The sequence below is a fragment of the Pinus tabuliformis genome, chromosome 7 (assembly GCF_031772625.1).
Source record: "Pinus tabuliformis cultivar Carrire ecotype Pingquan chromosome 7, CPIR1, whole genome shotgun sequence".
NCBI lineage: Eukaryota > Viridiplantae > Streptophyta > Pinopsida > Pinales > Pinaceae > Pinus > Pinus tabuliformis.
Window position 1 is genome coordinate 1,958,609,979 of NC_142293.1, and position 15,455 is coordinate 1,958,625,433.

Consider the following 15,455-nt stretch of genomic DNA (forward strand, 5'->3'; position numbering starts at 1 on the left):
TCCCACCAAAGGCTAGATTTAAAAAATTGGGAGACCTAATACCGAGACCTCCTTTGTCCTTTGTTTGAATGACATGTTTCCAGTTGACTAAATTAAACTTCCTTTTGTCATTCTTCCCTCCTTGCCATAGGAAATGGCAGATAACAGCTTCCATTTTGTGGTGAAAGGTAGCTGGGGCTTGGTATAGAGAGAAACAATAAAGGGGAAGAGAAGAAATGCCTGATTTAAGGAGGATAAGGCGGCCTACTAGGTTGAGCCACAGTGATCCCCATTGCTGCACCTTCCGCTTCACCTTGTCAATGATACTGTCCCACGTGCCTGCCTTCAGAGGTCCTAGGCTCACTGGCATGCCCAGGTAAGAGAAATGGGTCCAATCCAAATTGCAGGAGACACTAAAAATATTTGCGATATTGTGAAGACCTGATTTGAAATATTCCATCCATATATATAGCTTTTTACCTGATTGACCAAGCCTCTAGAATACCCCATAAATTGATCAAGTAGTTTCTTGAACCTCCTTGCTATTGTAGTGGAGGCTCCTCCAATTAACAAGGTATCATCGACAAACTGCGAGTGATTGGTGTTCTTGGCTCCATTCCCAAATTTGATTCCAGTGACGAGACCTACTCTTCTGTTGTAATCCAGAGCTTGACTGAAGGATTCCGCCATAAGGATAAAGAGATAGGGAGAAAGGGGGCAACCCTGTCTAAGACCCCGGGAGGATTGAAAGGCTTCACCACGTCTGCCATTAATCAGGGCGGAAATCCAGGGCCCAAAGATGCAAGCAGTAATAATACTGATGAAGGGCGACTCAAACCCCATCTTTTTTAGAACAGCTATAAGGAAGGAATGCCTAACTCTATCAAAGGCATTGGCCAGGTCAAGTTTGAGGATAAACCCTTTCTCCTTCCTGGAGAGGCTCGAATGAATGGCTTCTTGCACTAGAAGAATGGAATCATTGATTTGCCTGTTGGGCAAGAAACTTCCTTGGTTTTTAGAGATCAAAGAGGGGAGGAGGGGTTTGAGGCGAGATGCTAAAATTTTGGACAAAATTTTATAGGAGGAATTGCAGAGGGAAATGGGTCTAAATCGGGAGAAGGAAGTGGGCCAATTTTCTTTAGGGATGAGAGCGAAAAAGGTGGCATTGGTGTAACCGCCTATTTTACCCTTTCTCTGAATCCATCTGATCATCTTGATCAGATCTTTTTTTATTAAACCCCAGAATGCCCTGTAGAAACAAATGGGGAATCCATTAGGCCCAGGAGCCTTATCAGGATTCGGGTTCCAAATCGCTCTTCTGATTTCCTCCTCTTCAATTTCCTTATTCAGGTTGTCATTCATCTCCTTAGTGATTCCTTTAGGTAAGTGTTGAAGCAAATCGGTGTAATCCTCTTCTCCTTTAGTTTCAGTTAAAAGGTCTCTGTAATGCTCAGAGGCAGCCTTTCTGATGGCCTCTTGGGTGTTGTGCAGATTGCCTTCATTATCCAAGATTGAGCTTACGTTGTTCCTGAGCTTTCGAGTAGTGGCCTGTTTGTGAAAAAAGGCTATATTTTTATTGCCTCCTTGAAGCCAGAGTTGCCTAGACTTTAAACGCCATTTGGATTCTTCCTCCCTGTTTATGTGGCTCAGCTGTGAATAGAGAGTGTTTTCTTGCTCCTTATTTTGCTGAGAAAGGCCATGTTCTTCTATCCTTTGTTGGATGCTCTCTAATTCATTCTTGATTTTCATTTTGGTCTCCTCAGGTTCCTTATAGTTCGCTTTTGCCCATTCCTTAATTGCCTGTTTGGTTCTTCTGAGTTTAGTTTCCCAAATGAAGCCTGGTTAACCTTCTACATGTTGGTTCCAAGTCCCCTGAACAATTTCTGTGACTGCTGGGACCCAATTCCAAAGGGGAATGTATTTAAGCGGTAGAGGTCCTAGGAGGCAATGAGTTTCCAGAGTGAGGGTTATAGGATAGTGGTCAGAGGCTGAGGTAGTAAGGACGCTGGCATAACCTACGGAGAAGAAAGAAAGGAACGAAATATTGATTAAAAACCTGTCAAGCCTTTCCATTATATTGCCAATGCCAAGCATGCGATTGCTCCGAGTGTACCTGCGGTTTTTAGGAGCAACATCAACTAATTTATATTCTTGACTGATAGTCTCCAATCGGCCTCTAAAGGGATCTGGAGTGAAACATCCTCCCCATTTTTTGTTGGCGTGTAAGACAAGATTGAAGTCGCCTGCCACTATGATATTTAAGTTTGACTCCCCATCGATGCTAGCCTTAAGATCATCCCAGCAAATTTCCTTTTCTCTGTAATGGATGGGGGCATAAACATTATAGATGATTACAGTATGATTGTCTATTCTGCTGTCCAGAGCGGTTCTGATCCCATGCTGGTGAAGATTTATTGAAGTCAGTTCCATTTACTGTGATCCCAGATGGTGGTGATTCCTCTGGAAGCTCCTCTTGAGTCACTGGTGCATCCTTTGTATTGTTTCTGCTGATCTATTTATCTTCTCATTTCTTGCTGGTCTTGTTTTATCTCCTGAATCAATAAAACATCTAGCTTTTCATTATAAATTAAATCTCTAAGGGCTACGACTTTGTAGGGGTGCCCTAAACCCCTGCGTTCCAAGAGAGGATTTTCATCATTGGGTATTTGGCGTGCAGAGAGGTGCTCGCCTCTCTTGATCTTTGTGAGTTGTCTCTTTCTCTTGATGCCCCAAAATGAAATATTCTATTAGAGTTTGCGTTCCCATGGCTATGTCTTTCTGAGCGTTCTCATCCCTGTGCTGCTTGGTTAATTTTCTAAAAGGCCTGGGTTTTTTATAAGTGTCACTGGAAGTTCCATGATCTTTAGAAGAGCTTCTGGTTATCCTGGAGAGAGAGGTCTCAAGGGAGGCCTGCGATGGGATGATCTGGGAGGGGTGATGATCGGAAGGCTCAGATAAGACCAAGGGGGGCAAGGACGGGTCCTCGCAAGGAGGTTCAAGGGAGGAAAGGACTAGAAAGGGATTAGAAAAGGAGGGGAGGGGCAGATCAGGAAGGCGGAGGGCAGATGAAGAAGGGGAGGAAGAAGAGGGACACGATGCAAAGGGAGCAGGAGGATTAGATTCCAAGGGAGGCTTGGAAGGAGGGGCAAACTTCTTCTTTTTGACTGATTCCCAATGGCCTTCTTGTTTGCCGCTCTCTGCATCAACAAGTTTAGAACATTTATTAGCAAAGTGTCCATATTCATGACATACCTTACATTTAAATGGTATCTTCTCGTAGTCTAGTTGTTGGACATGGCTCCATTCGTCCACTTTTAGTTTTATTGCTTCGGGAAGCCCTTTGCCAAGATCCACTTCAACACAGATCCTTTTGCAGGCCTGCATGTTGTCCTTCGGGTCGCTACAGTGAACATATTTGCCAACAGCATTCCCAATGGCTTGAACAGATTCATCTCCCCAACAGTGGAGAGGGAGAGGAGGGAGACGGACCCAAACCGGAACAGCACTGGGGACATCCAGTTCAGGGTCAAAGTCTGGGGTCCATTTGTTGAGCTAGAGGCCCGTGGAGTCCATGAAATAGGGCCCATTTCTGAAGATTAAATCCTTATCCTCTTTGGATTCAAAATGGAATGTGTAATACCCTTTCCCACAAAACCTAATGGATATTTGCCCTTGAATTTTGTCAGACCAGTTTCTTTCAACCCATCTTTGAATTGTTCTAGGAGAGGGCCAAAGGCCTGTAAATTGACCTATGAGACCTTTTTCAGCTAGAGACAAAGCCGCCATGCTAGGTAGGACTGGAGGTAGCTGAACTTCTTGGAGTACATCCAATTTCTTAACAAATCTTGAGAGTGCAGGTCAGGGGCGTTGCAGAGGGAGGGATTTCACCAAATCTGAAAAGGCTCTTTGAAGGTCGACTCCCTCCAAAGGAGAATCCAAAGGGGCCATGGCAGGAAGCCAAGGCCCAGGCGGCCGCGAGGATGGAGAATAGATGCAATCTAGAAGGGCGCGCGTGGGCCAGAGCTCCAATCTTGAGCGGCACCGTAAATATATAGAAAATCTTGATAAAAAAATTACCTCCTTATAAAAAAATTATTAACTAATTATACTTAACCGAAAAATTATACTGAAATTAAAAGTAGCTTTTCCTTTTGTTTTAATGAATTAAAGGAATCGTTATTTTGTAGGGCTTACCTTTATTCTAGTTTATAATATTTTTGTGGAGGCTGAACACGGTAGTCGCTAGCCAGCCGGATATGAAAGGATGTGGGATATATTGAACGAGCAGGTCGGGAGGTGAGCCGTGCCATATGTGAACAACGTTAACCGTGTCTAGCCTGGTAAGTAACATTCATTATTTTATTTGATATATGACATTGTAAGGAATCAGTCGGTATAAGAGAAAATTACAGTTATTGGCTTGTTACCCGATCAGGCAGAGTAAAGAAGAATTCATAAAAATATATGCATTTTCATGTGTTAACATTGATGGAAAGGAAGGAAGAGGAGCATAAAACATACAATTTAAACGAAACATGTGAACTGCTCAATTACTCTATTAAATATAAATTTGATCCTCTCGCTCGTCTCTCTATCAAATTATTTCTCATTACAATGATTTAACTATAGTTAAATATACACCAAACTTAATAAATATAAAATCATAAACATTTTAAGTAAACTTAACTCTGGGCCAACTAACGATATGTAAACTCAGCCTCAACAAGCTCACACTCTACTTAGATTTTTCTAGATTTACATAAACCATAATTAACATAAAATATTATATAACACGAATAAACAGCAATCAAATTTTCATATAATTAAAAAGACATTACCAACAATTTAAATGAAGACAGAATAATCATATTTTTATAAAATTATCAACGGTCTTTCATCATCTTATAAAATTATCAACGGTCTTTCATCATCGGGATGTTGAGATGAATTGAATAAATCTTAATAAAATTAAAAAGACATTATCAACAATTTAAATAAAGATACAATAACTTGTAGTGACGATGAATCAGATTAGTTGATTTGAAAGGGGTCGATAAATGATATTCCATGTAATTTTTGCCAAAATATTTTTCACAAACTTGATATGGATCACAGAACCCTGAGCTCTATAATACAATAAACATAATAATATTTTTCACAAACTTAATATGGATCACAAAACCCTAAGCTCTATAATACAATAAACATAATTTTATAAAACTATAAAATCTTTCATCACATAGATGATGAGATGAATTGAATAAATCCGGGAAGAATAAATTTATTTTTTAAGGAAAATCTATAGTCGATTTCGAAGTAGACAAATTAAAATGTTTAACGAGTGACACGTTGGAGCATGAGTAAATGCTCTTTATTCCGATAAATAGAAGTAGCATATGCTTGGGTTAGTATTTAAAATTATTTTCTTAATTAAAAGAATTTGTTTATATAAAACGAAATAAGTAAAGATCTGGTTGTGATTTTTTGTTGTTCTCCAAATATAAGGAAATAAATAAAAAATTAGTTATCTTTTAATAGAGTATGTTTTAAAAAAAAATTTGTTTACCTATTAAATTATTTTGATGGGATTATGGTTTAATATTTAGAGTTTTGTGGCAAGAGTGAAAGTTGGCTCTTTATAAACAATCGATAAGTTAATTTTTAGTGTGAATTTTATTGAATAACAACAATGAATTAACTTGTATTTTTGAATAAAAACCAATAACGATTTTCTCACTACTAATTTAACAACTGAATTATAATAGATCTTTCTTATATTATAAAAATTAAAAAATAAAATAAAAGGATATATAAAAATGTAATGTATACCATTTATCCACTATGTATTATGAGCTAAGAAGGTAATTCTTTGAAAAAATTCTGTGTTTTTTTCTGATCTAATTGGTTTAAAATTTGGTGGCTATTCATTGAAATCAATTTGGCTGCTATTCATTGAAATCACAAGTTTGAGGAGTGAACTTTTCATAGTTGAAATAAAATTTTTTTTGAGGGTACTGAATCTATATATGTAAACACAAAACCAATTTAAACAACACAAATCAAAATTTGACCATAAATTTTTTTAGCTAAATTCCAGTTAAAAATATAAAAAAAATTAAATTCCAGCTTAAAAATCCAACGAAAACTCTGAATTAAAGACTACTCCTTATTAGCTATATCAGCTTTATCTATATGGTAAACATGAATGGCAGCCATTTACCCATTACCATATCCTATTTTCTTTCAACAAGAGCAAATCTCAGTATCTGATTTATGGATAACAATAGTAATATCTCTACTCATTGCCCGTGGACAATAAGTTATGTAAATTTTACCACCAAAACGTTGGCTAATTTTCACCTCGGTTCCAGGGTGTCAGATGAATCGACAGCTCCAGAACCCCTATCGGAATGTTCATTAGAAGGAATTGCTGTACTGCTAGATGCTTTGTCACGATCAACCACTCTAGGACGTTGAAGCTGGTGAGTTTTGGCCACATTATCCACATCTATGAAAACAGGCCTCGTAGGCGAAGACAGATGTTCTCGCTCACTCGTCAGCATCGACACCACGCGGGACATTGAAGGCCGCAACGATGCAGCTCCTTGAGTGCATAGAAGAGCAATTTTAATCACTCTCATCGCTTCATCATACGAATAACTGCCCTCCAATGAGGGATCCATAAGTTCTAATGCTCTATCTTCCTTATATAGTCTCCATGTCTGGTAAATGACAAACATTAACAAAACATAAAACATTAGTCAGCAGGAATCCATTTATATTGGCGTTTAGGAAATTTGTACTGTAAATATGGGATCCACATGAACCATACCGCTTCCAGGAGAAACACCATGTGTTGAATCAAACTCTGATTCTTTTTTCCGCTGACAATCTCAAGAACAAGTACTCCAAAACTGAATACATCTGCTTTCTCTGTCAACTGCCCGCATAAGGCGTACTCAGGCGCCATGTAACCACTGCACAATGAAATCAACCTATTTTAACACTCTCAAAATTAAATGATGCTTTCTCAAATATGTGAATTTTAATTGGTTAATTTCCTATAATTTATTAAATAAAATAAAGTTGGGGGACATCAAGACAGAGAAATGTAAAGCGAATTCTTACAGAGTTCCTGCAATTCTAGTGCTGACGTGGCTCTGATCTTCTCCGAAAAGTTTGGCTAAACCAAAATCTGCTATTTTCGGTCTGTATTTATTATCAAGTAAAATATTGCTTGCTTTAATGTCCCTGTGGATGATCCGAATCTCAGATTCCTCATGAAGATAGGCCAGCCCACGTGCAGTTCCAACCATGATTTCATACCTGCGTCTCCAGTCAAGTAAATGGCGTTTTGTTCCATCTGCAATAATTGCATGACAGGAAGTAAAACTGTTGGCAAGCTATATTAAAAAAATAGAACAAATCTAGGGTCCATGTAGGGATTAAGTGGTCAAAAAAAGAGTAGCTACCGAATAGTATCTTGTCGAGACTTCCGTTCTGGAGGTATTCATAAACTAGTAGCCTCTCTAAGCTTTTAACGGAGCAACCAAGCAATTTTACTAGATTCTTGTGCTGAACACGACTGATTAGATTTGCTTCATTAAGAAATTCAATGTCTCCTTGCCTTGAATTTATATTCAGCCGTTTAATTGCAACCTCTCTTGCATCAGGTAGAACCACCTACAGCACAGTAAGCTTCAAAATTATCTATATTGCCTTCAATTTATATTCAGCCGTTTAATTGCAAGCTCTCTTGCATCAGGTAGAACCACCTACAGCACATCAGTGAGCTTCAAAATTATCTATATTGCCTTCAATTTATATTCAGCCGTTTAATTGCAAGCTCTCTTGCATCAGGTAGAACCCCCTACAGCACATCAGTAAGCTTCAAAATTACCTATATTCTTTATGGAAGCTGAAGATTCGAAATATCTAATTCGACATAAGGCAATGATATCGAGCTCACCTTAAAGACGGATCCAAAACCCCCCTCGCCAAGCTTGTTCTCTTCATTAAAATTGGACGCAGCCTCTTTCAGTATGTCGTACTTGAATATAAGTTCAGGGTTAGCTATACTAGGCGATAAATTAATTTCTCGTCCTTCACCTGAGAAAAAATTTACAACGCATCTATTTATTTCGTGGTAAAGAAATACATGATCAGTTCACAAGACACGAGTTTATGAAGCGCACACTAATGGTTTAGTAATTTCAGGACCTCTGGTTGGAGAGATCCATTCCCTAGATCTTCGACTACACCAAACGCTCCACTTCCAAAGGCCTATGACTGTCATTAATCCAATCGTAGCAGCTACTGCACCCACAGTTATCCCACGCACATTAGATCTTTTGGGCCCTGCAAATTCACATTTGAAGCCTTAGTAAATTGGATGTCTTATTTCAGAAAATGAACAAAATCACCATACCGCTCATCATTGTAAAGTTTAAACTATATGAGAAAACCGATACCGGATACTGCAGGAATTTCCGTTGGTTGTTGTGGTGGCGGCGGGATCAGCGTTGGCGGTGGTGGTGACGGGATGATGGAAGTGTTGAAAAAGCTATAAATCTCGTAACGCAAAAGGCAGTTCATACTTAAGTAGCGTGCTCCAAGAGCTCCAGATTCGCATCCGTCGTAGAATTGGTATATCCGACCAGGGCCGGATAAAATTGACTGACCGGCAGCTAAGCACGATTGGCAGTTTGTTGGCGACAGATCCCAACACTGCGCTAGGCTGTAGATTTCCCTGATATCCGCATAACCGGTTTCAAATTTATCTGTAGCAAAATGTGTGTGACCCCGCTCAGCTTTTTCGATAACTTTTGACAGAGCCTCCACGGTAATATTTGCGAAGAGATTTGGCTCATTGCTTGCAATATTATTGTTACAAATTTTCGTAAACTCACTACTCTCATTATAATCGTTGTAAAAATTGTGATTGTCGTAACGTAAGAAGCAGCCCTCCACATGAATGAATCCAGAGGTGGTGTGGCATTTCTCAAGAAGGCTTTTGTTCGCCGTCGATGCCCACCCTTTGCAATCGGAGGAATTTAAATCTCCTCTGCACTGGACGAACCCATAAACAGGGCTATTGCTGTCCTGCCCCTTAACACTTGTATGGAATCCGCTCGTAGAAGCGTTCCCCAACAATGATTCCAAAACCTGGATTAGATTATGCTGGAAATCCCCGCCATCTATATATTTGGTACCCCCACAGTCTTCCCAAACTGGATCGCCTATATCAGTTTTCTGAGCTCCTAAGAGATGCAGAGGCATCCATAGAGTGAGGATAAGTAACATGCTCTGAGGACAGAGCATGACCCGAACACCCTCCTCTCTATCTTTTCTAATTTGATGACGAGAGCTGTCCTTACGATCATAAGGCTTCGCATAATTCATTATTTCCCTAACCTGCTTTCTAACGCTTCAATCGGCTTCAGGAGTTTGAATTCTTTCACTCCGTTTCAGATACTTGGATACACTGAATTTGTAATTGAATTCCTTGAAGTTATTTAGATAGACTGGATGTGCAAATGGAGAACTCCATTAATATTCCATTTTTTTCCATGAACTTCCAAGAAAACGCGGAATGTGGGATGAAATCTACCATTCCATTTTTTTCCATGAACTTCCAAGAAAACGCGGAATGTGGGATGAAATCTACTATTGACTATAATAGTGGAATTGAATCTACCATTGACTATGAAAAAGAAAATTCAAAGCCGTGAAACATGGTAGGCATTGGGCTCCGCCATTGACTTTCAGTGTTTAAAGAAAAATTGAAAGCGTACGGTTGTGTTTCCGATATTTGATTGTGAGTGATTTTATTTTATTTGGATTTGAATATACCATTTAGTAAGAAACTTGGATGGTTTTGTTTTAGGATGTGGGCGGTTCGGGTTGTAGATAAGTTAGATGTGGGTGAGTGTAGCAACAAGTAATTTATTAAAGTTTTTATATCAAAGATAAAATATTACGCTTCCCAAAACTAAAGTTATCAAAAAATCAGAAGATTCAAAACACCACATGAAATCATTTAAGAGTCACATGAGGTTATGGTAGTCACGTTCTCTGATCTAGTGTCAAGGGTACGGGGAACTTCAATTCACACTGTATATGTTTTTCCATGTGCACCAAGTGAACACCCAATAATTAAGGCATTTGTTGTATCTTCTATTGATTCTTTTGCAAATCGTTGAAAAATGAGATAATTTTATTTTGATTTTCGTGTTTTTCCTTGACAACTTGTCCCAATAAGGTCTTCAACTACCAGTGAAGAGTAACTAAGTTTATGTACTGATTTCTCCTCCATTTGGTATACCCAGGATTTGGGAGCCAATGATAAATTTCTATTAGTGTAGAATTTGAAAAATGTATCGTTCTTAGCAGACAACCCTGTCAAGCTTGCGAATATCAATTTGAATGCTCGGAGATATCTTTGCCCGATAAGTTGTAGCTACCTCCTAGGCCTGAATCTTAAAACGAGGCCTACAAATTTTTCCTTGCTCCTCGGCACCTAGCTAGCTCTAATCATGTTTTTTAGGAATGATAGGAAAAGATAACAACAAAATGATACAATTACCAGGAAGACACCCAAAGAAACACTCTAATAGTTACACCCCAATAGACTTCATGGGAGGTACTAGAGAACTCTTACAACCTATAAGGAAGCCAAACCCTTCCTTAAACCAATTCCAAAGATACAAGAATATCCTCTAAGTACCTATAGGGGAGGCTAAGAAAACAAGAGCACTTTCAACCAAACAATTCCACGCCCACTTGAGAGCAAAAGCCAAAAGAAGAATATTAAAGGTTTGTAGCCAAAGAACTTGACAAAGACATTAAAGGATAGGGGATGAATGGAAAGAGATTGATCCACACACCACTTCCTTAATTTGAGAAAAGGATCCGAAAACTTAACAAATCCATCAATTTACCAAAGCGATGAAGCACAGTTGAAACAACCATAGACATGGAACTACGTCAATTCTAACTTGGAGATGTGGGTTGTAGCCAGCCGTGAACTTGTGGTTGAGTGAGATTTCTCAAAAAGACTCTTGTTCAAGTCAAACTAGGTGAGAGGGCAATTTATCTCCCTCAAGCTAGAAGCCCTTAATTTCCGATCTACTCCCTCGCGACATTAGGAGACATAGAATTTAATAAATGGAAGATTACTGCTTCAAGAGCCCTTGTGTAACGTCCTGCGATTCTGCCCGAAGTGCGACCATGGGCGAGCGTGCGGTTGGGCATGCGAACTACGGTGCGACAAAAGAAATGCGACGAAGTATGCGAGCTCCTTCGAACATGCGACGATATAATGTGACGATGGGAAGGAGGTTGACATGTTTATAGGCGTGGTGACTTTCATTACGACTTATGAAGGCTGACCACACTTGAAACGAAGGCCGACTTGAGATAAGGGGCTTTTGCGATGAAGTGTGGGCGTTAGGAGGTTGGCTGGGCAAGCCACCACCCCACCTTACGATGTGTATATATTGCTGCATGTTGGGAGGCATTTGTCATCAACCAACTCGCTCTACATCTTCGCTCATATGAGGAGTGTGCAGTTCTAAGTGTGCAAGTCTAAGGGGAAAAGGCACAAATTCAATATGTGCCCATTCTTGGGCAGGTGTGCACGGTGAAGCGCGTTTGTGGGTGAAGGCATGGGTAGGAGCGCCCAATGGTTGGGTGAGGCATGCACGGTGAACGTGTGGCACCCGGTTTGTGCGAAGGCTTGGCGTGGGTGTCTTGGTGACTCGGGTGAGCGCTCGCCCATCGTGCAAGTGTGCACGGAGACTTGTTGGTGTGTTGGGTTGTGAACGGAAGTGTGTCTCGGGTAGAGGCACCTGTGTGTGGCGACTTGGAGGCACGCCCAAGTTGGGCAAACGACACGACCATGAAACAAAGGTTGGAACCAGAGGTCGTAGAGTTGGGCAGGTGTTATAGACATTTTTGGGCACTGCAACCCCAATCATAAATGTCCATGAACCAAGGGCTCTTAAGTCCCTAAAAGTGTTGTTCCAACCTCTAAAAGAACAAGGTCAATTGATTACATCTTCTCCCAGAAGTTCTCCATGTAAAACTACTCAAAACTGGTCAAAACTGGACCATCTCGCCTGCTCCATGGTCAAAGTGCGCTGCATCCAACCTAAATACACACGGGAGGTGCAATGCATCTTGAAAAGCCCTTCTATGGGGTACGATGGGCGAGAATGGACAAATGGCAGGGTCAATCTGAAAGGTGGAGGATCATGGAATCTTCCAAAAACTTCTCCTCTGACACTTGCCTCTCTGCATTTGCCCAGGGATGAGTAAGAGATCATCAATCTCCAAGTGGAATCAAGGACTATCAGAGAGAGGACACTAATCAAATCTCAAAAGCTGACTCACCCCCCTTGCAAACATCTATATATGGATCCCTTATCCCAGAGATCCAGAGACTGGAATTTTGTATCTTATAAGGAAGTGCTGCTGGTTTCTTGGTGCAACATCATAGTGTTGGGTGATCTAAGCTTTTCATGAGGTGAAGGGCTTTCTTGCTCAGAGGATGATGCTGGGTCAGAACAATTGGTTGTAATCCTCTTTGCTATTCTTGATTATTAATAAAGCTATTCAAGTTTTCCTCCACATTCTTGTATGATTGATGATATATGAATTTGTGTGGTCAATATATATCTGGTCCTATATTGTTTATGATAATAGATCTATGTTCTTGGATAGTGTTATGCTGCTTTGATTCTATAGGTGCTCTTTGAAGCTGGGTAGACAAGGAAGCTAGCGGCAAAGATCTATCAGAAGGGAGAGGAATCAAGCAAGGAACTAAGCACAAGACAGAGGTTGGTCTCCTTTATTCCCCTCTTATCTATTTCTCATAAAGGAAAACGAAAGTGGTTTTAGTTTGTTTGTTTCTAAGGTAGCTACCAGCCTTAGTGGGACTAGTAGCTCTGCATAGACACTAGATTTCCTGATAACAAAATGGCGACTCCATTGGGGAGCGAATAGATTGTTTGTTTATCCACATTTGTTTGCTTTATAAACTTACAGACGGAGCCTGAAGTCAAGCCAGCCAGCCTTCGAACTCCATTTGCTATGCAAGCACAAAGTAGATCAATGCTGCTTTAATCTATCTCCGCGTTTTGTTTATAAACTAAACAATCGATTTACAAGCTCTCTAATTGCCCTTGTGGTGGCTCTAATAAACTCCTTAGATCTAACCCTGTGATTGATTTACTAATTACCACTTTCTCGGCCTAAATCCCTGAACTGAGCTGCAAACTGTGACCCGGAACCCAGTTGAAGTCTCGTCCCTGGACCATCGCATTGTCTCTTCTTTGGATTCTAGATGCATTGCACTTCCTGAGTGTAGTAGGTGCGCTGCATCTCTTTTTCCCTGTGTTACAGGTGCGCTGATCAGACAAGGCCTCTTCTGCTATGAGATTTTGGTTTCTGTGTTCACTCTTTTCAGCTCTATTCAGGAGTTTTGCTACCTGTAGATAGTACACCTCTGTTGAAACCCCCTTCCTTGCCATTATTTCGCCTCCATTGTGCAAAGAACTGTAAATTGTTTTATGTATTTTGAGCCATTTTCAGTTCTCTTTGACAAAGAAGTAGCGTAATTGAACTGTCATTTCTTGATTTGAAAGTGTCGCAAGTGTCATTTTCAGTCATAGAAGAGAATCTGATTGTTCTTGATAGTCGATTACACTGTTACTCTTGTATTTGATTTGAATTAGTACTTTTTCAAGTGTCGAAAGCAAGTTTTCAATTCCAAATCCCAAAGTGTCGTCACTATCCTCATTTTGTCTTGAGAAGAAACTTGCTAGTAATGTCGCTTTGGAAAATAATTCAGATTTGCGCTTAGCTTTCTTTTTATCATTCCCACATTAAGAAGGCTGAAAACAAATACATGCATGTGCATTTGCATTTAGAGTGTTTGTTGGTTTGATTCAGGACATTGCATATAGTGTGTGCTCTCTGCTCTATGTTGAAAGAATATCATCTCCCTTTCCTTAGTAGCTAGGATTTTCATTGCAAAAAGAAGATTAAACGATTGTTTATCATCTTAGATTGCATTTTATGAATTGTACATCTACATCACGCGGTGAACCTGAAAGGCAAATTTCTTAAGCAAGAACAACTATAAAATAAATTTAATGAATCTAAAAATGCTTTGGAACCTAACGCACAACATTTAGAAGTCTAGGCTAGAGACGTATTCCGGCATCGTAAAGCTTGGTAACTATTGTTTTCATTGTTGGTTGGGTGATTCCTCCACTTTGAGACGATAAGTGCCAGTACGGACTTTTGCTCCCACATACCGTCGAGTATATATTGGGAGACCACAATAAGCTTTATCCTTTATCCATAGGAAGCTGTGTCTGCTGCCCTATTGATCGCAATGCACTGAACACAACATTCGAGAAGATTGACTGCCATATTGTAAAAAGTATTCGACAATTTTGTGATTGGTTTGGTAATCCCTCTGTCTAGATTTCCAGAGCAGTCTCTTTCGTTCCTTTTCAGACTCCTTAAAGGAAAAGGTCCATCTGAGCACTTGTCACTTCAGGCTCATTAAAAATCGAAGGCAATTAGAGTCATCTTTTGTTTTCTCTTGACTCTTAAAAATTGAAAAAACAAGTTGTGTCAAAACGTCTAAAATTCATTTAATTAGGAAACATATTTCCCCTTTATTTTAGTTGATCAAGTAATCCGCAATTGTGGAAGAAATTCAATTGAAACCCCATCATTCGCGGAGGCTTACGAGTCAACCGTCTTTGTCTCCAGAATTGAAACTATTACAGACAAAGCGAACTTGTTTAATCGGTTCCAAATCCCCTCGTAAAGTTATAACAAGTGTTCCAACACCTTCGGAGACTCCGGTTGCTCCAAACATTTCTGATATCCCTGCCTTTACAAAAGAAGTTCAGTAGCCACCAAAGGACAGTAGAACTGATCCTAGTGTGAAGGTAAACACTTGTATTACTGAACCAGCTCCATCTACAACTGATTGGGAAGGTGTTATTCCCCAAACATCTGTCGCTGCAGATTCTATACCTTCTTCGGCACTAGAAATATTTTACGGACCTGACGGTCTACCTCTTACACCTGGTATGATTGCTATAGAAGAGATTGTGGAGGATCCTCCATCTAGTACTCCATCGCGGTTTGGAGTTGGGATCACTCTATATCCTTCGTCATCAGAAATTAGGCTACCGTCATCGAAAGCTCGTGTAGAATCGCTAGGCAATCTTTTGAATAGACTAGAAGTGTCTGAACAACCGTCGACATCTAGGACTATGTCACCCGACACATCGACGGCAGAACTTCTTGTTGTCACTCCGACAATGTTCACCGGCGTACCATCTATCCCAACTAGCTCTCAATTGCTAGAAGGGGCCCACTCAGGGGCTATTTCGACAGTATGGTCCATTCCTGTTTGTTCATCCGGAATAGTATCGGGGAACTCTTATGTT

General features: G+C 40.0%; 1 protein-coding gene across 1 annotated transcript; it reads right to left on the minus strand.

Moving 5' to 3' along the window:
• Positions 1 to 6,335: 6,335 nt before the first annotated feature.
• On the minus strand, positions 6,336 to 9,381 carry LOC149256291 (cysteine-rich receptor-like protein kinase 2). The gene is made up of 7 exons (XM_089455298.1): positions 8,451 to 9,381; positions 8,200 to 8,337; positions 7,949 to 8,088; positions 7,452 to 7,662; positions 7,108 to 7,342; positions 6,812 to 6,956; positions 6,336 to 6,701 (listed from the first exon to the last, which is right to left on the minus strand). The coding sequence occupies exons 1-7, from the start codon at positions 9,379 to 9,381 to the stop codon at positions 6,336 to 6,338; spliced, it is 2,166 nt and encodes a 721-aa protein (XP_089311424.1).
• Positions 9,382 to 15,455: the final 6,074 nt, after the last annotated feature.